The 26,963-nt window shown below is 36.3% G+C and overlaps 1 protein-coding gene across 3 annotated transcripts in view; it reads right to left on the bottom strand.

The window, feature by feature from the left end:
• Positions 1 to 414: 414 nt before the first annotated feature.
• PRKG2 (protein kinase cGMP-dependent 2) overlaps positions 415 to 26,963 on the bottom strand; it is a 105,849-nt gene continuing 79,300 nt past the window's right edge. For all 3 annotated transcript variants that reach the window (XM_074324382.2, XM_019720111.3, XM_074324385.2), the window contains 5 exons: positions 26,486 to 26,649; positions 22,925 to 23,047; positions 11,447 to 11,509; positions 5,390 to 5,456; positions 415 to 3,271 (listed from right to left, as the gene is read on the bottom strand). In XM_074324382.2, coding sequence (XP_074180483.1) covers positions 3,176 to 3,271; positions 5,390 to 5,456; positions 11,447 to 11,509; positions 22,925 to 23,047; positions 26,486 to 26,649 — 513 coding nt within the window. In that variant the 3' untranslated portion in view covers positions 415 to 3,175. The remainder of the gene's footprint in view (positions 3,272 to 5,389; positions 5,457 to 11,446; positions 11,510 to 22,924; positions 23,048 to 26,485; positions 26,650 to 26,963) is intronic.

Below are 26,963 nucleotides of genomic sequence, written 5' to 3' on the forward strand. Positions count from 1 at the left end.
CTAAGTGACTAAGTTGTGGGGTAATTTATTACATAGTCATAATAATGGGGACTGAGCCATGTAAATACATCACAGCTAAATTGTGAATGATATACATATTTGAGGTCAATATTTAGCTTTGAGGGCAGTAAACCATCAGTGTGTTTATAATTATTTTAGAACCTTACACAAATTAGATAATGGATGTGTAAATACTCCTATTGCAATGCCTAGCAATAAAGAACAAGAATTCATTATTATGCCAAAAGAAATATATTAATATGTGTATATCACTTTCCAAATGGTTATTTTCAATGATCTATGAGTAATATACTGGCCAATGTTTCAAAGCTTTCCATGTATATCTCCAAATCACAGATGAAAAAAAGATGTGGTTTGTTGTTCAAGGTGACACAAATCTGAACAAATCTAGAATTCAAACCCAGATCTTTTTTATTCCAAATATCTTACTTTTCACCACTATATTCTGCTCCCTTCAGACATTTTAAATATAAATATTAAGAAAATACAACTATGAAAAGTTGGAAGAGGCTCAAGAATGAAAACTTAACTTTGCACCTAGAAAAGAGATTAAGAATGATTTAATGATTACAAATATGATGGGTTTGTATGTAGAGGAATAATTTTCAGTATGTCCTAAGAGGGAAAAAAAAGAAACGTATGCCTTTAATTCATAAAAAAGTTAAAATTTAGAAATTTAGGTGAGCTCTTAATAGAGCACTTAATTTTGGTAAGGGTTAATCTTCATTTATGTAATAGAGCTTGATCAACCATCTTCATGATTTAAAAGAAAAAGATAGATACTGAATTTTTTGTGGTACAATTGTACATATAGATACCAATGGTAGATAAAGTGGACGACTAAATGGCTATTAAGGCTCCTTTAGTTTTAATAGAGATAAGTAACAGTAGCTCCCACCTATGTAGCATTGATTATTTCAGCAAAGGACTTTATAGATATCTTATTTAATCCCCGAAACAGGCTTCTAAAGCAGGTATTACTTTACTGTGCCTTTTTCTATAGGTGAGAAAACTACTACACTAAAAGGTGAAGTCATCTTCCCAAAGTCACCCAGCTGGGAAACAGTGAAATTGAGATTATACAATGGTTCAATGGCTCATTTCTTCATCTTTCTATTGCAAAGAAACACAGTAAAAATCAGATGTGTATATTACATATTGATATGCCCAGTCACAGGCAAAATACCTGTAGTAGTCTAAGTCAGTTTTTATTTGTATATATGTAGGTTTTTCTTGAATTACAACTCTTGATCTCCTTTGAGAATATTATTGTGATTATACTGTACAGTTCTAATATCTACCCAGTACATAAATTTCCTACATTTAGGTGGGTAATTTAAAAATATATACATGAAAAACATACAGTGCTTACAAATCAAATGCAAATAAAAATCTTTTAAAAATCTTAGAAATTCATTAAGCAGGTTATGTTGATCCTATTAAAAATGGTTCTTCTATGTACAATACACAATCTTTAAAAATACTACTCCAGGAAACAAAAAAAAATCTTTGGTTCAGCAAAAGGATTCTAAATGTGGAAATTCAGTTTGTTAAGGAGGCACCTCTTGAGTTGGGCCTCTCTTATCTGGTTTAACTCTTCCGGAAGCATGGCGCTGACTTTCTTTGAAGGCAAAAAATGTGGGCAAGGGGTGGGTAGAGGTTCCTAGTCCCATAGAACGTTAGCATATGAAAATATAACCAGAAGCTTGAATAATGCAGTAACTTAGATGGTATTTTCACTCTGCTAGATCAAAAAGATACAGAGAAAGTCTGCTTCTCATCCATTGTGGAAGGAGGGTAAGGGAAGGATCATGGTTAATACATAAAAACATTTACTAGTAAAGTTCTTAGGTACTGGCCTCCAAAGCTATTGAAACTGCTCTCTTCATTATTTGGAAAACAGCAAGGAGGCCAGAGGACAGGTGCTAGATGATGCTTTTACTTCTGAAGTCCCATCACTTCTGCAGCAGCGTGCCTGCCTTAATAATCTAAAATTATAAACACAGCCATGACTCAGATGTCTTTTTAAAAAGTTATTAACATAGCGGTGATTACAGTGCATGAACATTTACCAATGGGATCTTCATTAAAAATTAACTGTGGTTATTCTATACTCTGGGTTTACTAATAGCAACAATCACAACACCGGCCAAAATACCTCCAGGGTTTCAAAGAGTCAGCAACCTTACCTATCAGATTTTATTCTCCTTCACATTTAAAGGGAGGGAAACGCCTTCACAATTTTGTTTCTGCATGTTTTCTATTTAGATTGTGAAAACATTTAGTATATAAGATAAAACCTTTCAAAAAGCCCGTTATGTAACCACACACTATAACCACCTTCAACAAGGCTTTGGAAAGTCTCGAAGGTATCGCAACTGGTGGCAGGAGAATGAAAAATATTTTTTGCTTTATTTTCTCTAAGTTCCCCAATAGAATATAATTACCTGGTTGGATTAACTAAGTCCCTTATTTTAGGGAGCGGTACCACTGACTAATGACTCAAACTTGCCTTTTCCAAGATGAATACCAGAAGCGCATTAATACATTTCTAGGTTAAATGCAGGTAAAAGTCAAGGGCCTCTACTGACTACCAAGATTTCTGCAAATCACCACTTGAAGATGCCATAATGTTTATACAGAGTTGTTAAGAGCAGGGGAAATCTTCCAAAATTCACCCTTGGTCTTGATACTATTTGCATGACTTAGTTGCTCAAGGGCAATGCTTCTTAAACCTCATTAGGACTCAAAGGACATGAGCATGATTAGAATGGAGCAATAGATTGCAGAGAAAACTATGCCCCCTTCAACAACAACAACAACAACAACAACAACAAAAAAAACAAAAAAAAAAACCGGTTCTGACTGTGGAAAGGAGAATAGAATAACCTTCAACATTTGAGAAAAGCAAAGAATAGAATACATGAACAATTCACAGCGTCTAAATAAGACATTATAATTCAGAACCACCTTCATACCCACTATCACCCACCCCAGCTCATGGGCAGGGCTTTCGTTTCCCTAATGGTCTTCCAAAAGATATCACAATATTCCAGAGAGAGAAATAATCAATGCTAGATTATTGGTTCGCATAGTCCTCTTTTGTAGTAGATACGCAGTAATCATTGTTTTGTTTTGTTTTTGTTTTTTTCTATCAGAAGTCTTTATCCCAGCCTGACAGCTCATCTGGAGGCACTCCCTTTTCAGGAGGATACTTGTCAAAGTAGCTGTGATCTGTGGGTCCATTGAGCTAATAGAGAAAGGATTAAAGCAAAGGTAAGGATGAGGTTGACTAAGCATGCTATTACATATGGTTAATACTTTCTATATCTGAACACGGGTTTTATACTACAAACACTGGTCAGTTACATATAAGGAAAAGATGGCTAATTATCATTTCTGAGTCAGACTATCAGCCTCATGAGATCTCCCCTTTAGATCAAATGAATTCGGTCACTGGATTACATTCAATAAAAGCTACCTGGTTTGGGAGTTATTATTAAAAGAAAAAGTGACAGAAATTATGTCCATATTTTTCAAGTAAAAAAATCTTAAAAGCAAATACTTCAAAAAAATACAAAATTTCTAAAATTCTTCTTCCATTTTACAAAAGATTCTCACCAATCTTGACGTTTTATATGGTTAATTGACCTATATAAAGTTTCCAGAATGCCAAAGAGACAACTCAAAATATTATTGACTGTTGAAAGAGTGAAATGACTCTGGAATTAAAACTATTTTGCAGATAAGGTGGTTTCGAATTCTTTGCTTTCCAACAAATTTAAGAAGTACCTAATTGAATTATCAGCTGATAGATCATTAAAAATATTATTTATGATAGATCATAATGTGCTTTTTTTTTAGGAGGGTGGGGAGATCACTCAGAAGGCATTTAAAATGACATTTTGCTATTACGAAACCATCCACTCCCATGTGCTTATTTTTGTGAACACAGCTCTTAGCACGTGCATCAACATAATTTTAAAAAGGAATAGAATTGATGTGGAGTCTGATCCTATTTTTAAAATAAATAACATTCATCCACGGGTAAATTAAATAATTGCTTTTCAAAAGATGTTTAATAATTACTTCAAAATTTTGTAATTTATTTATGTTGTTTGATATTGCATATGATAAAAATATAATTATAACTGAATCCAGAAGAAACATTTATGTTGTCACAGAAATTTCTGTTGTCACAGGGATTTTAAAATTTATAAAACTATAATTGAAAGGTATTTAAAGAATGATCAATTCAAGTTTGCCAAGCATAAAAAATATTTTACATTAGGATGAAATTTTGTAGGGAAAATAGAATGGAAATATGAATTCAGAGAGAAAAAGGAGTCATGTAATATTTTTGTCTGTATTGCTAAATGGTTGATTGGTATCAAATCTCAGTGGTATTTAGATTATATTGGAAATATTTAAAGGAGTAAAGTAACTGTAGTGTTTAACTTTAAAAAGTCAAAATTTACAACATATTAGAAATTATATTCTCCACAATGACTTAAATGTACGATGAAAAATTCAGAAATCAATCTAAAAAATCTACAAGAGGAGACACAGATCTTCAAAACTCCTCTAGAGAGAACACAGTATAAAGGGTGTTGACCTACATCATTCCTGAGTCATTTTCCCCCAATGCTAGCAGATATTCTGCTTTCTTTAGAGCTGCCTGTCCAATCAGCTACATGTGGTGACTGAGCACTTGGAATGCAGCTGGTCCAAACTGACATGTGCTGAAAGTGTAAAATCCACTTGGACTTGTGAAAACAGGATGAAAAAAAATAACTGTAACATCTCATTAATATTTTATATTGATTACATATTGAAGTGATAATACTTGGATATTAATTAAATTAATTTAACCTATTTCTTTTTACCATTTTTAATGTGGCTACCAGAAATTTTCAAATTACCTATATGGTTCATATTATGTTTCTAGAGTCAACTGTCAGCCTAACTAACACTGACTCCTTGGGGACGTAGATTTACATGTGATTGATTCCTGAGAGCTGAACTAATGCCCATCAAATAGATAACAACATGTAGTCCCTATAATCACAACTTACGACATTTTAACTTAATTTTGAAAAACCACAGAGGGTGCCAAAAAAATGTATACACACTTTAAGAAAGGAAAAAACTGTATTAAAATTGTAATACTCAATACATACTGCTAACAAAAGATGAATACAAGTCATGTGTATACATTTTTTTGGCACCCCCAGTATTTTAAAAATCTAAAATCTGTCACACACACACACACACACACACACACACACACACACACACACCCCTAAATTCTGTTTACAAAAACAAATACACACAAAAAATTATAGTAGCAATATAGTAGAAACCATACCTCTCTTTGTAAAGGTGATGGAAGGGTCCGTTCTTTCAATCCCTCCCAATTAAAACCATTTAACCACCTGAGAAATGAGCAAAGTACAGAGAAATGTCACTTGCCTGAAAACGATTAGCCTGTCAAGTTATCTGCCCATCCATTTGGTTGCCTGCTCCCTGTATGCAACTATGCAGCTGCCAGTGGTTGGAGGAAAATACTCGACCATGCTTGTTGTCTGGTCTCACCTTGAACCCATACCCCCTCACGAGGGGCACTTATTGCTGCCCAGTAATCAGTTTAGACTTCCCTGCTATCCCACTCATCATCACACTGTCTTAGAGTCATAATTCATATTTTGTCTTCTCTCTTCAAACTTCCAGAACCTTTTCCCCATTCTCAGTCTTCAATGATGACCTGGCTTTCTTTTTCACTGAGAAAACTAAAACAAAAAAGAGAACTTCCACAGTCTTCCACCAGCGTGCCTGCCTACTTACCTGCAACTGTGTATTCCCTTGTTTAGGCCCTGAATGAACTGCCTTTGCTTCTCGCTAAGGTCAACTCTTGTACTGTGTACTTGACCCCATAGACTCTGATCTATTCAAAGTCATGCTCCCGCAGTTCTCTCTCCTGAATCTTCAACATATTCTCTGCTGGATTATTCTCATCGGTATGGAAACATTGTATCTCTTCCAACCACAAAACACTCTCCTTTGACTTGAGCTCCTTTCCAGCTCTCATTCCACGTCTCTCCTCCCATGGGAGAAAAACCCCTTGAAAAAGTTATTTAATCACTCTATTTATCCATTTTCTCCTGACCACACTACAATCAGATTTCACCCTGTCCATTCACTGAATCACATCAGTTCTCAGTTTCCATCTTATTTAAACTAGTAGTAGCATGTGCTATACAGTTCATCACTCATACTTCCTGAAACCCTTCTTCACTTGGCTTTCTTCCTACCTTCTTGGGTGCTTTCCCTCATTTTCCACTGCTATTTCCATAGGAAGTTGGTGTGTTCCAGGGCTCAGTTTTTAGACCACTTCTTTTTTCAACACTCTCATTTCCTAGATAATCTCATTCAGTCTTGTGGCTTTTAATAGCATTTACATTCTGATTACTCCCAGATTTCTATTTCCAACCAAGATTTCCACATTGCTTTATGGGCTAACATGTACAACTGTTATTTATCCAGTTAGACATCCAGTCTACCAGGCATCTAGCATGTATCAGGTCACACTGGAGCTCCAAATTTCCTCCAACAAACTTGTCTCACCTCTTGCAGTTGCTCAAAGCAAAGACCTTGGAGTTATCTTTTCTCTCACACCCTGCCTCAGTCCATATGCAAATCTTGTCAGTGTTACTTTCAAAATATGCTTACATTCAGAATATGACAAATTCTCAACACCTTCACTCTACCTGTACAGGCCAAGCACTAGTAGTCCTTGCCAGTATTACTACAACAACCTCCTAATGTGTCCTCCTGCTTTTGTCCCTGGCAAACAACCCAGCAGCAAGAGTGATCATTTAAAACTAAGTAAGTTCTCACCACGATTTTTGGTTCAAAACTCTCCAGTGCTTCCCATTTCACTCTTTACCATAAGCCACCAGGCTTATAAAACAGCCTTTCCACCACCGCCCTTCCCCACTCACCCCTGTCCCCCACTTCTCTTCTCCTTCCTTTGCCCGTTTATCTCCTCATCCTGTTCCAACAAGCTAGGGGTGCTCCCATTTCAAGACCTTGCACTCTAGGCCCTCTCGCTGGAGTGTTCTTTCCTCAGATTTCTACATGGTTTGTTCCCTCAACACCTTCAGGTCTTTTCTCACAGGTCATCTTCTTAGTGAGGCCTTCTTTGGGTGTCCAATCTAACATTGCAAGCCCTTCCCCACCCCCATCCCCACATGCATTCTATCCTTCTCCCTGCTTTATTCTTTCTCCCTACTGCTTACTGCTATCTAACATATCTATTAAGCACTTTACTTAATTATCTTGTTTATTTTCTGTCTTCCCCACTAGAACGTAAGCTCCTTGAGGGTAAGACTTTTTGTTTTTGTCAGTTTCCTTTCCTCTGTGTCCCTAACACTTGACACTGAACGGGGGCTCAGTACTTGTCTTTTCAATAACTGAATGACTCTGCAAGAGACCAAACTTACATAGAACCTCTCATTATAGTGTCTTGTCATATCACACCATGGTGGTGCTACTCCCGGTGATATGAATCTCAAAGGCTCCAAGATAAAAAAAAAGGATTTTATATTAATCTGCAATGGGATTAAGCTGATGGCCACATACAATTCTTTCATTTATTGCGTCATTAATCTAAAAGGGCTGATCGGGTCTTCAGAATACATATCAAGCTTGGTGGCTAGAAACATACCACCAGAAGTGAGGATGCCTTGCTTGTCTCAGACACAAACAATGTGCTTGGTCTCTCAGTGTCTTATAAGGACCATGGAATACTACTGTTCTATATCCACTGACCTTTTCTACTGGGACATTAAGGTCAGGTCAGCCAGCCAACCAACATTTATAGAAAGTCAAATGGGTCCCAGGCATAAAACAAATAAATAAACAAAAAACAAAGCAAAACAACAACAACAAAAAAAAACAATCCAAAGACCCTGCCTTTAATGTTTTATTTTGGTGGAACGTGACTGACAGAAAAACAAGTAAACGATACAAATACTTAAATTAATTTCAGACACTAATAAGTACAAGGAAGATTAAAGAGAATAAAGTCACAGATGATCACTGGGCTGGAGATGGGTTCAAGAGGCTGCTTTTAGATAGGCTGGTATTTGAAGAAGTGATATTTGAATTAAGGCCAGAATGAAAAGAAGGGGGAAGCCACGGAAAGAGCCTTCCCAGTGGATGGAAGTGAAAGGAATAAGCTGCAGTGTGGTGAGTGCTGGGGAAACTGGAAAAAAAAACACAGATGTCTGAGAAATGGCCAGAGGCCAGATCATGTAGGGCTCTGTAGGACACAGTAAGGATCGGAACTTTATGCATAACGGGAAGCCATGAAAAAGTTCTGTGGACAATGGAGGCCAGGATGGGACAGGAGGTGGGGCAGTGTGTACGTGACTGAGACAGGAAGACTGTAGGAGGCTGTCCGTTGGCCACGCCAGAAGTTATGCTCTTCCACCCTTCTCAATCTCTCTCATCCCTGGGGTTGGTTTGGGTTCAGTCCGTGACTGGATTTCCCAAAGAGTACAAAAAACAGAGTGCAGGTTCTAGTACAATCCATTTCAGGCGCCATTCTTAACCCAAAGTACCTTTTTGATATAAGCTGCTGAGACTCTAGTCAAAGAGTGGGAGTCAGACAGCAACCCCAGCTGCACGGTTTCCCCTGTCCTTGCTATGAAACCACAGAAGTCCTCTCCTTGATCTACCCACCAGCTTCTCTGCACAGGCTGATGCTCCACTTTTGGATTTCTAGGCACACAGTTCTGGATTCTTTTCCTTTAACACTAAACACTGCCACAATTCCTTTAAACATATTTTACAATGCTCTCTACCCAGAAGCTACTCCATAAATATTAATAAAAATCACTGCTGTTACTCTACTTAATCAAAGAGCCTATGCATTTCTTGCTGAGTACTTGTTACAATTTGACTTATGGCAATATTTACTTAACATGAGTGGCTCTTCACTTAATACTTGGCCTTTTGACACTAACCACAGTTTAAGTAATGCAATTGGCAGCATGCACTCACATGTGAAAAATATTCACCAAAGAAATATTAGCAGCAATGGCACATAAATTGCTTCTTCATTTTTGGAAGACTTGTAGAAGCTATTCTTAAAAGTAATTTTAGAGACTAGAAATATTCAGGGTAAAGTGAAGACACTCAAAACATATTATTCCTCTACCTAGCAGGAAAGATTTAATTGTCCCCTACGAGTATATTATCTCTCTTTTCAGAGGCGTGTTGGGAGACATGATTGGTGCCTAGTTTATAAGTTAGCTCAAAAATAGGGGAGGGAGGAACTCTATTATTAGGAAAGATAATTTAACACAGAATGGGCAAACATAAAACAGTAGGCCATGTGTAACTGTATTGTTTTTAAATACAAAGTTACAGTGAATAGTTCTCTAAGGGAAAACAAGTTTTACTTTAGAGAAGAGTGAGAAAATCTGATGGCAAATTTTAGAGAGAATTTTTTTTTTTTTTAATTCCAAGACTGTACTGAGTAGAGAAGCTATATATTTTAGGGACTTGTGAAAGGTTTTAGAATACTCCTATTTGAAGGCAAAAAGAGATCTATTTTTCAGGCCGGGCCCACCCCAGCTTCATATGTTAAAAAACATTGTGAACATAGGACAAAATAATGTTTTGAGTCCTCTGGGCTCACCGGAAGGCATTGTGTAAGTGTGGCACATGTTACTAGCGAACTCTACCCTACACACTGTACACTGACTGTATAATTATGTGGCAAAGAACATCCCACCTGTTAAGAAGAGTAGGCAAATGAATTCCTACAGGGAAGAAAATTCAAAATTCTTTATTACCATGCTGAGGTGAGAGAATTCAGTGGCATCAATTTGCATGTGTATTCAATCCCAATTTGACAGCTATATTTAAATGAGTCTCAGGTATTTAAGAAGTAAAAGACAAAATTGGAGGTTGTTAACAATTGTATCACTCTATTTACCAACTATCTCAAAGCAAAACATGAAGATGCCTCTGTAATGAGAGAAAGGAGGAAAATATATTGAAAGAATGACTTTAATTGACAGGACTCTTGCTTGTTCAATATGAATGGTGTGTTTTTATGTCATGTTATAATGAGATAAGAAATTGTGATAATAGCTTGTAGAAAGAAAGATAAATTGGAATCTAAGACAAATAACAAACTTTACATTGACGGCAACTCAAAGGATGACAAAGAACAATAAAATACTCTAAACATTTTAATGTCTATAAAATCCACAGATGTGTCCCCCTCCTGTCCCCCTCCCTTCCTCTCTTTCCCTAGTATACCCTCAAGGCAGAGCCCTCTATGAATTTACAATGTTGAATACATGGCTTTATTTCAAGAAAGTTCGTGAATAGATAGAGCAGGGTTGGCAGCTGCACAACTACTGTTAAGAAAAATGAATAGTGTTTCTTTTCAGCAGCATCTCTCCCTTTCTTTTTAAACTCACTTGATGTGCCCTTAATTCTTCAGTAAAAACATCCGGAAAGGAATGCAATATTGAGGTTTTTTGATTTCTAAAAGTGATATCAGTGTGCTCCAAGGTTTTTAATAATGAAATTCTCAAATTTATTTTTTTGTGCTATCAAGAGGTGATATTTTATATCTGTAAATCATAAGCAAAATTAAAACATCTTGAGGATTACAGGATTTAGTCAGGCATTAATTTAAAAAAAAAATATCTCGAAGACTTGAACTTTCTCATATGTAACCAATTCAGAGAGGGTATCTTATGGAAGTTATTCATGGTTCTGAAGGACAGATTTAGAAATTCACAGAACTGAAAAGGTTCATTTTAGATTACTGCATAAGGATAAAACATTGAGGTTTTGTAGAAATCAATGTACTTTACCCCAAAAGTGAAATACAACATGTGGCTTCAGAATTTGGGGAGCTAGTCAAAGGAAAATTATATTTTAAATAAATGTTAATTAAAATTGAAATAAAATACCATTTAATAGTTGATTTAGCTGAACACTTCTCTTGACTATTGACAATAATAACTATATTCTACTTTAAGTACAAATAAAATGTCAGAATCAGAATTTAATTCACCTATAGATTCCAAGTTGATATTTAAAAATAATAATATAGATAGTAGTGAACAAAAAACTAAGTTGCTATAACTTGAAGATGCGATTTTATAACTTCTTTTAAATTTCATCCATTCTTGATATGAATTTCCAGCGTTAGAGAAATCATTTTGAGATTGATTATTGTAACTCATCTAGTAAAACACAAATTAAATATAAAGCACCAAAGAGGAAAAACTGAGAATCTGTAAAAGAACTCTGTGGCCTACTGAGAGAAGCTTCAAGATCACCACAATTTCTATAAATTTCTATATTTTTTCTGAGCAAAGAAGTAACTAGGTACCTGTGTTTTTTAATGTCATTGATCCCATTCTTCAGATTTCCCAGTCTTTCTGTTGGATTTTGCCTAAAATAATAATTTTTTAAAAGAAAGTTTATAATAATTATGCTTGAATGAATTTTAAATTAAAATTTAACATTTCTTCATTCATTCATTCATTCATTCATTCAACAATATTCGTAGATTAGGCATCTGAGTAGAGGGAGATGAAAAACACATGCCCCCCTCTAGGAAAGCCACAGTCAAATTAGAGTTAGGAATATATTTATATTATATCTATATTTATATCTATATATCTCTTAGTGCTTTAAATGCGCTAGAAGCAAATGCTTAAAAGAACAGGAGGGTGCTATCTTACAAACTCTGCTGAGAAAACCAGGGAAAGCTTTAGAGAATTATTTACACTTCAGCTAGAATCATAGAAGCATGCAGAAATTTCTGTTGACAACCCACAGCTAAGTTTCATGTTCTAAATTTATTAAATTTTAATGTTTTTTTTAAAAAAAAAGTTCAAATGTGCAAAACAAACAGTGGCAAAATGAAGTTCAAACAAAATTCTATAACTCTTCTCTTCTCCAATAAATTAGTTTTATTGGTAAATAGAAATTTGGAGTAATTTAAAATAAAGCCAGGAGCATGGTCCAAGATGGTACATGAAGCACCTGAACTCACCTCTTCCCATGAACACACCAAATATACAACTACATATGGAACAATTCCCTCGGAAAAAAGACCTGAAAACTAGCTGAACAGCTCCTTCACAACAAATAATAAAAGGGTCACATCAAGGTGGGTAGGAGAGGCAGGGACACAGTCTCTCCAAATATCACCATTCATTCCCACCCCTGTGTGGCAACCCACAACCGGGAGGGATCTCACAAATCCAAATCTTCTCCCTGAGTACCAAGTGGTTCATGCCTCACATCAGAGTGCCAAACCTTGGGATCTGAATGAAGAGATAGCCTCCAAAATGTCTGGCTTTGAAAAACAACAAGGCTCGATGGAGTTCCGGAAAAATGGCGGAGTGAGGTGAGCCTCTGTAAAGCTCCCCTGGAATTTACAAAGAATCGAACAACAAAAACTCCACAAAGGACTCCCTGCACAGCAGACAGGCAAGACGAAGAGGCCCACTACCGACTGAAATCACCTACAGGTGGGAGATTCGCGCGCGCGAGCGGGGGGAGGAGGAAAGTGAGAAGCGGGCGGAGACGCAGCTCCGCGGGCGCAGGACTCAGACCCAGCTCAGTGCGCCGGGCTCGCTGCTTCCCGGAACTACCGCAGCTGCGGGAGATCGGACTGCTAGGGCTCCGCCAGGGCTCCACAGGGCTGAGGGGACAGCATATAACACGGCTGAACCCAACGCTCACGGCAGAGACCTCGGAGAAAAGACTGAGGGAAAAAGGCTGAAAACGGTGGTTTAAGCCCGCACTGCCGAGCAGAGAACGGAGCCTTAGGCACTGAGACTAGCCGCCCCCTCCCTCCCCTCTCAGAGCTCGCCCCGCCCCCACCTGCCCGGTGCTAGAAGCGAAACAGTAGCAGTGTCAGATCAAAACAACAGAAAATTTGCTATATTTGAGAACTGTGGCCCACAAACACAAATCCACAGCCCAACTAGTTCTGGCAAAGGGAAGAGAGCTGTGGAAGCAGGACAGGCTGTGGTGGTGGTCGCTGCCATTGCTCTGGGCCACCTCTCACAGCTCACCCCGCCCCTGGCCCCACCTATCTGGGCGGTTCCCTGCAGGAGTAAACAGAACTGCTGAACAAAAGAAAGACCTCTTCCTATCAACTTGTTGCAGAAGTCACTCCTGTAGATGTCTAGGAAGAGAAATAGTAAACCAGTAATCGCCATGAGTAACCAAGGCAACAAGATAGCTCAGAAAGAAAGTGAAAAATCTCCAGAAAAGGCACTTAAATATACAGAAATATGTGACTTAAATGACAGAGAATTCAAGGCTGCAGTTCTGAAAAAACTCAACGAGATACAAGAAAACACAGATAGGCAGTTAAATGAACTCAGAAACTCAATTAAAGAACAGTATGAGCATTTTACGAAAGAGATTGAAATTTTAAAAAAGAACCAAATAGAATTTCTGGAGATTAAGAACTCAATAGAAGAAATTAAGAATGAAATAACCAGCTTAGGTAGTAGAGTTGACCAGATGGAGGAAAGAATCAGTGACATCGAAGATAGAAACCTGGAAATGACACAGATAGAAGAAGAAAGAGACTTGAGACTTAAAAGAAATGAAAGAACTCTACAAGAACTTTCTGACTCCATCAGAAAGAGCAATATAAGAATAATGGGCATACCAGAAGGAGAAGAAAGAGAGAAGGGAACAGAGAATATATTCAAACAAATCGTCGATGAGAACTTCCCAAATTTGTGGACAGAACTGGACCCTCGAATCCAAGAAGCAAATAGAACACCTAGTTACCTCAATCCCAACAGGCCTTCTCCAAGGCACATTGTACTGAAGCTGTCTAAAATCAACGACAAAGAAAGAATCCTCAAGGCAGCCAGGGAAAAGAAGACGGTAACTTACAAAGGAAAGCCCATTAGATTATCATCAGATTTTTCAGCAGAAACTCTACAAGCCAGGAGGGAGTGGAACCAAATATTCAAACTATTGAAAGAGAGAAATCATGAGCCAAGAATAATATATCCAGCAAAGATATCCTTTAGATATGAAGGAGGAATAAAGACCTTTCCAGACATACAGAAGCTGAGGGAATTTTCTAATACACGACCTGCACTACAAGAAATACTAAAGGAGGCTATTCGACCACCATCAACAGGGACAATTTGTGGCAACCAAAACTCAAAAAGGGGGAGAATAAAGGCCTGAACCGGAATATGGGAATGGAGAAAGTAAGCGTGCTGAAGAAAATGGAATACTCTAAATATCAAACTTACTTTTACATAAACTTAAGGGTAACCACTCAAAAAAAATCCAGAACTGAAATATATACTGAAATAAAAGAAGAAACAGAGGGAAACATCATAGAATACCACCACACAGAAATAATAGACAACAACAAAAAGGCAAAGAAACAATGGAGACACAGCCTTACCAGAAAACTAAAGATAGAATGACAGGAAATTCTCACATATCAATAATCACCCTAAATGTAAATGGACTGAACTCACCAATAAAAAGGCACAGAGTAGCAGATTGGATCAAAAAACTAAACCCAACCATATGCTGTCTCCAAGAGACACATCTCAGCTACAAGGACAAGCATAGACTCAAAGTGAAAGGGTGGAAATTGACACTCCAAGCAAATGGTGCCCAGAGAAAATCAGGTGTAGCCATAATGATATCAGATGAAACAGACTTCAAGGTGAAAAAGATAACAAGAGACAAAGATGGACATTTCATAATGGTGAAGGGGACTGTAAAACAAGAAGACATAACAGTCATCAATATTTATGCCCCCAGTCAGGGAGCACCGAAATACACCAAGCAACTACTAACAGAACTAAAGGGAGAAATTGACCAAAACACAATTATACTAGGGGACTTAAATACATCATTGACAGCTATGGATAGATCATCCAAACAGAAAATAAATAACGACATAGTAGCCCTAAATGACACATTAGATGAAATGGACATAATTGACATTTATAGAGCACTTCATCCTAAAACATCAGACTACACATTCTTTTCTAGTGTACATGGAACATTCTCAAGGATAGACCATATATTGGGACATAAAATCAGTCTCAACAAATTTAAAAAGATTGAAATCATACCATGCATATTCTCTGATCACAAGGCTTTGAAATTGGATATCAACTGTAAAAAGAAAGCGGGAAAAAACACAAATACATGGAGACTAAACAACATACTTTTAAAGAAGGACTGGGTCAAAGAAGAAATTAGAGGAGAGATCAAAAGATACATAGAAACAAATGACAATGAAAATACATCCTACCAAAATTTTTGGGATGCAGCGAAAGCAGTTTTAAGGGGGAAATTTATCTCATTACAGGCCTATCTCAAGAAACAGGAAAATTCCCAAATAAATAACCTCATGTTACACCTTAAAGAACTAGAAAAAGAAGAACAGGTAAAACCCAAGGTCAGCAGAAGAAAGGAAATAACAAAAATTAGAGCAGAAATAAATGAAATAGAGAACAGAAAGACAATAGAAAAAATTAATGTGACAAAGAGCTGGTTCTTTGAGAAGATTAACAAAATTGACAAACCCTTGGCTAGACTTACTAAGATAAAAAGAGAGAAGACACTGATTAACAAAATCAGAAACGTAAAAGGGGAAGTTATCACGGACACCACAGAAATACAAAGGATCATCCAAGAATACTATGAAGGACTATATGCCACCAAATTCAACAACCTAGAAGAAATGGATAAGTTCTTAGAAACATATAGCCTTCCAAGGCTGAACCATGAAGAACTGGAAAATCTAAACAGACCGATCACCAGTAACGAAATTGAATCAGTCATCCAAAACCTTCCCAAAAGCAAAAGTCCGGGACCAGATGGCTTCACTAGTGAATTCTACCAAACCTTCAAAGAGGATCTAATACCAATTCTGCACAAACTCTTCCAAAAAATTGAAGAAGAAACAGTACTCCCCAACACATTTTATGAGGCCAACATTACCCTGATACCAAAACCTGGTAAAGACAGCACAAAAAAAGAAAACTACAGACCAATATCTCTGATGAATACCGATGCAAAAATCCTAAATAAAATTCTAGCAAATCGAATACAACAATGCATTAAAAAGATTATTCATCACGACCAAGTGGGGTTCATCCCCGGGGCACAAGGATGGTTCAACATACGCAAATCCATCAATGTGATACATCATATAAACAAAATAAAGGACAAAAATCATATGATTATATCAATTGATGCAGAAAAAGCATTTGACAAGATACAACATCCATTTATGATTAAAACACTTAATAAAATAGGTATAGAAGGAAAATACCTTAACATAATAAAAGCCATATATGACAAGCCCTCTGCTAATCTCATAATTAATGGAGAAAGACTGAAGCCCTTTGCTCTACGTTCAGGAACACGACAGGGATGTCCCCTATCACCTCTGCTTTTCAACATCGTGTTGGAAGTCCTTGCCAGAGCAATCAGGCAAGAGAAAGAAATCAAAGGCATCCAAATTGGGAATGAAGAAGTTAAATTATCACTCTTTGCAGATGACATGATGCTATATATAGAAAACCCTAAAGACTCCACCAAAAAGCTATTAGAAACAATCAACGAATACAGTAAAGTTGCTGGCTACAAAATCAACGCACAAAAGTCCATTGCCTTCCTATATACCAACAATGAAATCTCAGAAAAAGAAATACAAAAAACAATTCCTTTTACAATTGCATCAAAAAGAATAAAATACCTAGGAATAAACTTAACCAAGGATGTGAAAGACCTATATGCTGAAAACTATAAGACTTTTCTGAAAGAAATTGAAGAAGACACAAAGAAATGGAAAGACATTCCGTGCTCATGGATTGGAAGAATCAACATAGTTAAAATGGCCATATTACCCAAAGCAATATACAGATTCAATGCAATCCCCATCAAAATCCCAATGGCATATTTTAAAGAAATAGAACAAAAAATCATCAGATTTGTTTGGAACCACAAAAGACCCCGAATAGCCAAAGCAATCTTAAGAAAAAAGAACTATAATGGAGGTATCACACTTCCTGACTTTGGCCTGTACTACAGGGCCACAATAATCAAAACAGCATGGTATTGGCAGAAAAACAGACATATAGACCAATGGAATAGAATTGAGAACCCAGAAATAAAACCACATAAATATGGACAGATAATTTTTGACAAAGAAGCTAAAAACATACAATGGAGCAAAGACAGCCTCTTCAATAAATGGAGCTGGGAGAATTGGATAGCCACGTGCAAAAGAATGAAACTGGACTGCTATTTGTCACCATGTACCAAAATTAATTCAAAATGGATCAAAGACTTAAGCATAAGACCTGACACAATAAACTGCATAGAAGAAAACATAGGTACTAAACTTATGGACCTTGGGTTCAAAGAGCATTTTATGAATTTGACTCCAAAGGCAATGGAAGTAAAAGCTAAAATAAACAAATGGGACTATATGAAACTTAAAAGCTTCTGCACAGCAAAAGAAACCATTGACAAAATAAAGAGGCCACCAACTGAATGGGAGAAGATTTTTGCAAACAGTGCCTCTGATAAGGGGCTAGTATCCAGAATATACAAGGAACTCATGCAACTGAACAACAAAAAAACAAACAACCCAATTGAAAAATGGGCAGAGGACTTGAAGAGACATTTCTCCAAAGAGGACATACAAATGGCAAATAGACATATGAAAAAATGCTCAACATCACTAATCATCAGAGAAATGCAAATCAAAACCACAATGAGATATCACCTCACCCCGGTCAGAATGGCCATCATCAACAAGACAAATAGTAACAAATGTTGGAGAGGCTGTGGAGAAAAAGGAACCCTCATACACTGTTGGTGGGAATGCAGACTGGTGCAGCCGTTATGGAAGGCCGTGTGGAGGTTCCTCAAAAAATTACGAATAGAATTGCCATATGACCCAGCAATCCCTCTCCTGGGTATCTACCCAAAAAATCTGAAAACATTTAGAGATAAAGACACGTGTGCTCCAATGTTCATTGCAGCTTTGTTTACAGTGGCCAAGACATGGAAACAACCAAAATGTCCTTCGATAGATGAATGGATGAAGAAGTTGTGGTATATATACACAATGGAATACTATTCGGCAGTAAGAAAAGATGATATAGGAACATTTGTGACAACATGGATGGATCTTGAGAGTGTAATGCTGAGCGAAATAAGTCAGACAGAAAAAGCAGAGAACCATGTGATTTCACTGATATGTGGTATATAAACCAAAACAACAAAAGAACAAGACAAACAAATGAGAAACAGAAACTCATAGACACAGACAATGGTTTGGTGGTTGCCAGAGGGTAAGGGGGGTGGGGGGTGGGGGGTGGGGGTGGGAGATGTGGGTAAGGGGGATCGAATATATGGTGATGGAAGGAGAACTGACTCTGGGTGATGAACACACAACGGGATTTATAGATGATGTAATACAGAATTGTACACCTGAAATCTATGTAATTTTACTAACAACTGTCACCTCAATAAATTTAATAAAAAAAAAAAAAAAAAAAAAAAAAAAAAAAAAAAAAAAGAAAAACAACAAGGCTCATGTTCAGGAGAACCAGAGGGCTGTAGGGAACTGAGATACTTTTTTTAAGAGTTGGCTCACAGACTCACTTACCCCAGTGCCAAAGCAGCAGTTTGAAAGGTACCTAGACTACATGTAAAGGAGATTCATTTACTAATCTTAAAGTGTCTGCCAGAGAAGCAGGGGCCTGTTGAGGCTCTCTCTGGGAAAGGAGGTGCCAGCAGTTGCCATTTTTGTACTCTCCCTCTACCTCAACAGTGCCAGTGAGCATGTCCTAACCCAGTGCTGCCCTGTGGCCCCACAAAAGCCAATGGGTGCACCACAGTCTTGCATTCTCCCACTGCCTTGTTAATGCCAGAGGACACATGCAGTCCACGTAGGAGACACATTAGACCAGGTAGACTTAACAGATATATGCAGAAAATCCATCCAAAAGCAGCAGAATACACATTATCCAGGGCAGATTAAATGTTAGGCCACAAAAACGACTTTCAACAAATTTAGAGAAGACTGAAATCATATAAAGTGTCTTTACCAACCACAATAGTATGTGACACTAGAAATCAAGTACAAGAAGAAAACTGGAAAAATCACAAATATGTGGAGATAAACAGCACACTATTGAACAACCAATGGGTCAATGAAGAAATTAAAGCATACATCAGAAATACCTTAAGACAAATGAAAATGGAAATACGACTTCTCAAAAACTACAGGGTGCAGGAAAAGCAGTTCTAAGAGGGAAGTTCATAGTTATACAGGTCTACATCAAGAAAATACCCAAATGAACAATCTAACTTTACTAAAGAACAAAGCCCAAAGTTAATAGAAGGAAGGAAACAATACAGGTCAGAGCAAAAATAAATGAAGTAGAGACTAAAAAGAAAACAGAAAAGACCAATGAAGCTAAGCACTGGTTCTATGAAAAGATTAAAAAATTGACAAATCTTTAGCTAGACTCACCAAGAAAAAAGAGAGGGATCAAACAAATAAAATCAGAAGTGAAAGAGGATACATTATAACTGATACCACAAAATGCAAAGGATCTTAAGAGACTACTGTGAATAAGTATATGCCAGCAAATTGGATAACCTAGAAAAAATAGGTAAATTCCTAGAAATATATAATCTTCCAAGACTGAACAGTGAAAAAATAGAAAATCTGAATAATTATTAGTAAAAAGATTGAAGCAGTAATCAAAAACTTCCCAACATCTACCATCAATTACCATCTACAGTTGCATCAAAAAAATAAAATAAAATAACTTTGGAGTAAATTTAACCAAGGTGGTAAAAGACCTGTACACTGAAAACTGTAAGACATTGATGAAAGAAATTAAAGAAGAGACAAATAAATGGAAAGATGTTCTGTGCCCATGAATTGGAAAAATAGTGTTAAAATGTCCATATTATTCAAAGCAATCTATAGACTCAATGGTATCCCCATCAAAATCCCAGTGACTTTTTTTTTTATAGAAAGAGAACATATAATCCTAAAATTTGCATGGAAACACAAAACATTCCAAATAGCCAAAGCAATCTTGAGAAAGAAGGACAAAGCTGGAGGCATCACATTCCCTGATTTCAAAATATATTACAAAGCTATAGCAATCAAAATAGTATGACATTGGCATAAAAACAGACACATAGATCAATGGAACAGAATGGAGAGCCCAGAAATAAACCCATGCATATATGGACAATTTATTTATGACAAAGAAGGTATGAATATACAATGGGGAGAGGATAGTCTCTTTAATAAATGGTGCTGGAAAAACTGGACAACCACCTGCAAGCGACTGAAACTAGACTACTATCTCTCATCATACACAAAAAGTAACTTAAAATGGATTAAAGACTTCAAAGTTAGACATGAAATCATAAAACTTCTAAAAGAAAACATAGGCAGTAATTTCCTTGACATTAGTCTTGCAGATGATTTTTTTGGATCTGATGCCAAAAGCAAAGGCAGCAAAAGGAAAAAAATAAAATAAAGGAGATTATATCAAACAAAAAAGCTCTGCACAGCAAAGGAAACCATCAACAAAATGAAAAGGAAAGCTACTGAATAAGAAAAACATTTGCAAACCATATATCTAATAAGGGTTTAGTATCCAAAATATATAAGAAAAACTCATACAACTCAATAGCCAAATAAAGAAACAATCCAATTAATTATGGGCAGAAGATCTAAGTACACATTTTCCCAAAGAAAATATACAGATGACCAACATGTACATGAAAAGATACTCCACATAATTAATCACCAGGGAAATACAAATCAAAATCACAATGTGATTTCACCTCACACCTGTTAGAATGGCTAATATCAAAAAGTCTACAAGCAAGTATTGGCAAGGATGTGGAGAAAAAGGAACCCTTGTGCACTGTTGGTGGGAATGTAAATTGGTGCAATAACTATGGAGAACAGTAGGGAATTTCCTCAAAAAATTAAAATGAACTACCATGTGATCTAGTAATTCCACTTGTGGGTATTGGTCAAAAGAAAATGAAAACACTAATTTGAAAAGATATATGTAACCCTATGTTCATTGCAGCACTATATAATAGTCAAGCTATAGAAACAATCTAAATGTCCATCAATGGATGAGTGGATAAAGAAGATGTGAGATATACCATGTGTCCCTGAAAATAAGACCTAGCCAGAACATCAGCTCTAATGCATCTTTTGGAGCAAAAATTAATATAATATAATTAATTATTATATTAATGTTAATATAATAATTATATTATACTGGGTATTATATTATACTATATTATATTATATAAGACTCAGTATTATATTATATTATATTATATTATATTATATTATATTATATTATATTATATTATATAATACCTGGTCTGATATTACAGTAAAATAAGACTGGGTCTTACATTAATTTTTGCTCCAAAAGATGCATTAGAACTGATGGTCCGGCTAGGTCTTATTTTTGGGGAAATACGATATCGATATAGATATAGATATAGATATAGATATAGATGTAGATGTAGATATAGACGTAGATGTAGATGCAGATATAGATGATATAGATATAGATATAGATAATGGAATACTACTCATCCATAAAAAAGAATGAAATCTTGCCATTTATGACAATATGGAGAGACCTTGAGGGTATTATGTTAAGTGAAATAAGTCTGACAGAGAAACACAAATACCATAGGATATCATTTATATGTGGAATCTAAGAAGAAAACAAATGAACAAACAAAACAAAACTTACAGATTCAGATAACAAAATAGTGGTTGCCAGGGTGGAGGGGGAGTAGGGGATGGACAAAATGGGTAAAGAGGGTCAAGAGGTCCAAATTTCCAGTTAGAAAATAAATAAGTTGTGGTGATGTAATGTACAGCATGTCGATTATAGTAAACAATATTGTAGTGCATATCTGAAAGTTGCCAAGAGAGTAAATCTTAAAAGTTGTCATCACAAGAAAACCATTTTTTTATAATTTTGCATGGTATTGGATGGTAACAAAACTTATTGTGGTAATTATTTCGTAGTGTATACAAATATTGAATCATTGCATATGTCAAACCAATGTAATGTTATATGACAATTATACCTCTAAAAATAATAATGAAATAAAATAAGGTCAGAGGAGTACTTTTTTTAAAAATGAAGATTTAAAGTGGGCATATAGTAACATTTTATCATCACCACTGATTTTCTCTCAAAATAACAAGGTTGTAAATTGATTACTCCTTTATCAAATTAGGGTTTGTGGTTCCATTTTGCTCTATAACAGATAATTCCTAAAGATAATCTGAAAATTACATCTCTTTTATACTATCATTAAGTACTGTGGTTCTATAACATAAGATAAACTCAAACTCCCAACATAGACTGCAATACAGAAAATGATTTTTTGTAAATATAATTTACTGTGTTTCCCCAAAAATAAGACCGAGTCTTATATTAATTTTTGCTCCAAAAGATGCATTAGGGTGTATTTTCAGGGGATGTCTTATTTTTTCATGTACAACAATCGACATTTATTCAAATACAGTCATGTCATCTTCTTCTGGAACATCATCATAACGTACTAAATGCATCCGTCTGGCTGACGATCTTAACTGGGGCTTATTTGCAGGGTTGGTCTGACTTTCGGGGAAACATGGTACATAAAAAAGTTCAAAAAGTAAACATATACCTAATTTAAAATGTGTGGAAACAGAAATAAGAAGCCTTCACACTTTCTCCAAGAACAAGGGGTTTCTAATTGTCATTCTCACCTGCAAAGCCTCCGAATCAAATCCTCAGGTCGTCTTGTAATTTTCTTGGGAAAATCCATTTTTTCAATTCCTTTGAGAATCAAATTGTAGGTCATCATTTGGTCAATCCCAGAAAAGGGTGGGCTAGAGAAAACACAAAATAGGACACTAGGACCAGCATCTGAGACACATTTACAACTAAGTTCCTTCCTTCTTTCCTTCCTTCCTTCCTTCCTTCCTTCCTTCCTTCCTTCCTTCCTTCCTTCCTTCCTTCTTTCCTTTCTTCTTCCCTCCTTCCCTCCCTCTGTTTCATTATTTGTTTTATGATAAATCTGGATACACAGTAGAAAATCATTCCATTAATATCACATCACAACTAATTACACACACACACAAGTAATTTTAGATCATCACTAACATGAAAAATGAAGGAGAGGGGTGGAAATTGACAGACAGGTGTGACTTCTTTTAGACAGAGTGGATATGAAAATAATCTCTCACAAGATGATGAGATGAAGCAGTGGTATGAATGAAGAGCAAGAGTAAATTAGTCACACATGGAGAGACCTTGAGAGTATGATGTCAAGTGAAATAAGTCTGACAGAGAAACACAAACACTGTAGGATGTCACTTATATGTGGATTCTAAAAAGAAAACAAATGAGCAAACAAAACAAAACGCAGAGGTTTTCGAGAGAGCAAGTACGAAGGCCATGAGTCAAGAATGGGCATGGGCTGTTCTGGGAGCCATGAGGAGGGCAGTGTTGCTGGTGGAGAAAGTAAGCAAGAAAGAGGGATGTAAGAGAGGAGGAAACATCAAATAGATCTAGTGGGCCACGATGAGGACCTAGGAATATGTTGTGAGTCAAATGATCTAATTTACAGCAGCCAGAGGAAGCTTGTTTTAATGTGTGGAGCATAAACGGTGATGGTGAAAGTGGTGGGGGAAAGAAGGCCTGGTAGCCCGGACTAGGACAGTAGTGGTGAACGTGGTGAGATGTGGCTGGATTCTGATCTGTTTAGATGGAAAAGTCAACAGGATTTGCTGATGAGGTGAATGTGGTGTACGGTATAAAGAAAAGATTCAAGAATGGTGATCAAGTGTTTTGACCTATAGAATGGAGTCAACCTTTATGAAGGGATAAAAGACTAGAGCAGTGTAGGAGTACAGAGCAGGTTATGGGAAAGAGAATCAAGAGTTATGTTTTGAGCATGAAACAGAGATGCAAAGAAGGCAGTTGAATTTATGAGTCTGACGTTCAGGGAAGAGGTTAGAGCTGAAGATACGATTCGGAGCAGACAGTATTTATGACCATGGAACTTGATGATATCACCCAGGGAGTGAGTAGAAGGAAAAGAGATCAAAGAGTGAAGTGGCCCAATATTGAGAGGTCAGAATGATGAGAAGGACCCAGCAATGGATAGTGAGATGGAGCCACGAGTGTGGGAAAAGAAATGAGAGAAATACTGTGAAGACAGTATTTCAAGGAAAGTGTTGCTAAGATGAGTAAGAAAGCACTGGGAATTGGCCACTTGGATCAGATAACATTTTAATGCATATGCTTTGCTTTTAAAAATACTTCAATATCTACGCTCTTGTGTCATTTAATTTTTGAAAATTCATGAACTACTCACTATTTCTTGGTCATGCTTGAGACCTTTTGATACAGTGAATTCCCACTCTTGGTAATAAACTTGAAATAAGGTCAGTGAACTAACTATTCAATAATCTATGTTTCACTTGTAAAGAAAATGAGGTAGGAAACAAAGACATTGCTATAATATTTCCAACTGATTTTTATATTTACAACTATATTGTTTTTGTTTTGAGTTCTTTTCTCATTTTCATTTACCGCCTGACTCTATAAAGTTCAGGGCATTTAAAATTAACTTTTCTTGTGCCCTACCCTGAAAACCTTTACAAACAATTTTCCAACTTTTTTATGACAGCTCTCAAGTCACCTTAGCAACTCCAAGTTATTGTGTTTTTCCCCCCTTCTTTATTCCCTCATTTTATTTCTTTACTCCTTGTAACAATTTATCCCAGCTGGTGAAGACCGAAATGTATATTCTCCAGTTACCTACGGGAAACTTCAGGTGTCTCTTAGAAATGCAGTTAACAAATTTCCCAGGAATAAGGAACAAATTCATGAAATAGAATTCCATGTGTTCAAGGCCTTAAGCAACTTTCCGTCTAAATGACTGGAAACTTTTCTCTTCTTTCCTTCAAACTCTTAAGCAATTAATATTTGAAATTGATTACAGATACTATAATCTTTCATATCTGTTTGCTCAACGAAGTAAATAGGAAGTAGAATGTCGTCACAGATAATCTAACATTTAAATTTATAAGTGTTAAAAGTTCAAGAAGATTCTATGAAACTCTTTTTATGTAAAATATGTGTTGAGACTTGAATCTCCATCAATGGTCTCATTCTAGAATTTCTTATGCCATTCCAAATGCAAATCTTCCCTGAAAATATCTGGTTTTAAAGGTTTATAAAGATAAATCAGTTCATGAGGGATGGAGGTACAAAACTGAAAAGGAAACTGATGTGAATCTTGTGTGTGTAGTGTGCGTGTGTGTCCATGCATTATACTACATGGCATATGTGTGTAATGGAAAATATGTCTTGTCATATTTGTCATTTAGAGTCAGAAGATCTGGGATCAAATCACTGAACTCTGGCAGGTAGCTCACTGCCCTGGTTTTCTAACCTATAAAAGTTAAATCAGAAAGTAATCATAACAAAATTTAAATTATAAAGAAATAATAAAAGTTCCTGCTTTAATTTCCACACAAGTTTGTGAAAACAAAACTAGATAATATACATGTAAGTGCTCTGTAAACTGCAAAATGCTTTACAAATGTGAGTTAATATTACATATAGCCTATATATATATGTGTGTGCTCATGTGTGCATATAAATGTATGTGTGTGCATGCGCGCGCATGCATGCTGAACATTTTGGACCTTGGGTTCATTAATATGGCTCTTTAATTTCTTTGGGAGTGACAATTCAATTTTAACTGATAAAACCCCTGCTGTGTCTTGTCGCTGTTCATTAGCACCTCCAGAAAGCCGCTGAGAAGGGGAATAAAATTTAAATCCAGCAATGTTGCTTTCTCTTAGCATTCCTGGTTAATGATTTATTTGGAAGATGGCTAAATTTAGTTTAATTGATTAATGAATTTAATTGAACTATGATTGCTATTTTTTCAATTACAAACCATATGTAAAAGGAAATAATAACATAGCCTGCAACTTCAGTTCCGTCTCTTATTCTTATGCTGGATTATCAAAACCTTCACACACTTAATATGTTACCTATAGTAACAGGGCTTGCCATTTTAGATGAACCGTAGCATTCTGTACTTCTTTCCTTCACCTTCCTGAATCTTTTCTTTACATTATAAACTAGTAAGCATAGTATATGTGCAATAACCTAAAGAGGAAAAGGCATCATACTTTATCAGAAACATTTGCAAATGTGAAACTCTTAAATCACATATTTTTTATCCTTAGTAAGTTATTTTTGCACTTCTCTGAAGAAGAGTCTGAACACAACCTGGAGGTACTTACTTGCCCGTTAGGAGCTCATACACTAGAATTCCCAGGGACCAAAAATCCACACTGAAGTCATGCCCTTTGTTGAGAATGACTTCAGGTGCTACATACTCTGGAGTTCCACAGAATGTCCATGTTTTCTGTCCAGATCCTATTTTCTTAGCAAATCCAAAGTCAACCTGGAAAAGAATGTCAAAAAATTTTTCAGAGACAAATTTTCATGTTACTCTTTAAGTTTCCCACTAACTTCCCCAATCTTTTTTCCACACCTCCACCCTTTCCTTCACACACACACACACACACACACACACACACACACGCATGCACACACATGCACACACTGACCCTCTTGTTTATTCTTTTGTAGGGTCAGGTATAAATCCAATTACATTGGGGAAAGTTCCATGCACACACCTCTACACCCACGACCCCTAGAGGACAAGAAGAATGGTTTAGCAAGGGGAGGCCATTACAACACATGTGAAGCTCGGAA

The sequence above is a fragment of the Rhinolophus sinicus genome, chromosome 1, assembly GCF_057876585.1.
Source record: "Rhinolophus sinicus isolate RSI-liver-muscle chromosome 1, RSI-T2T, whole genome shotgun sequence".
Lineage (NCBI taxonomy): Eukaryota > Metazoa > Chordata > Mammalia > Chiroptera > Rhinolophidae > Rhinolophus > Rhinolophus sinicus.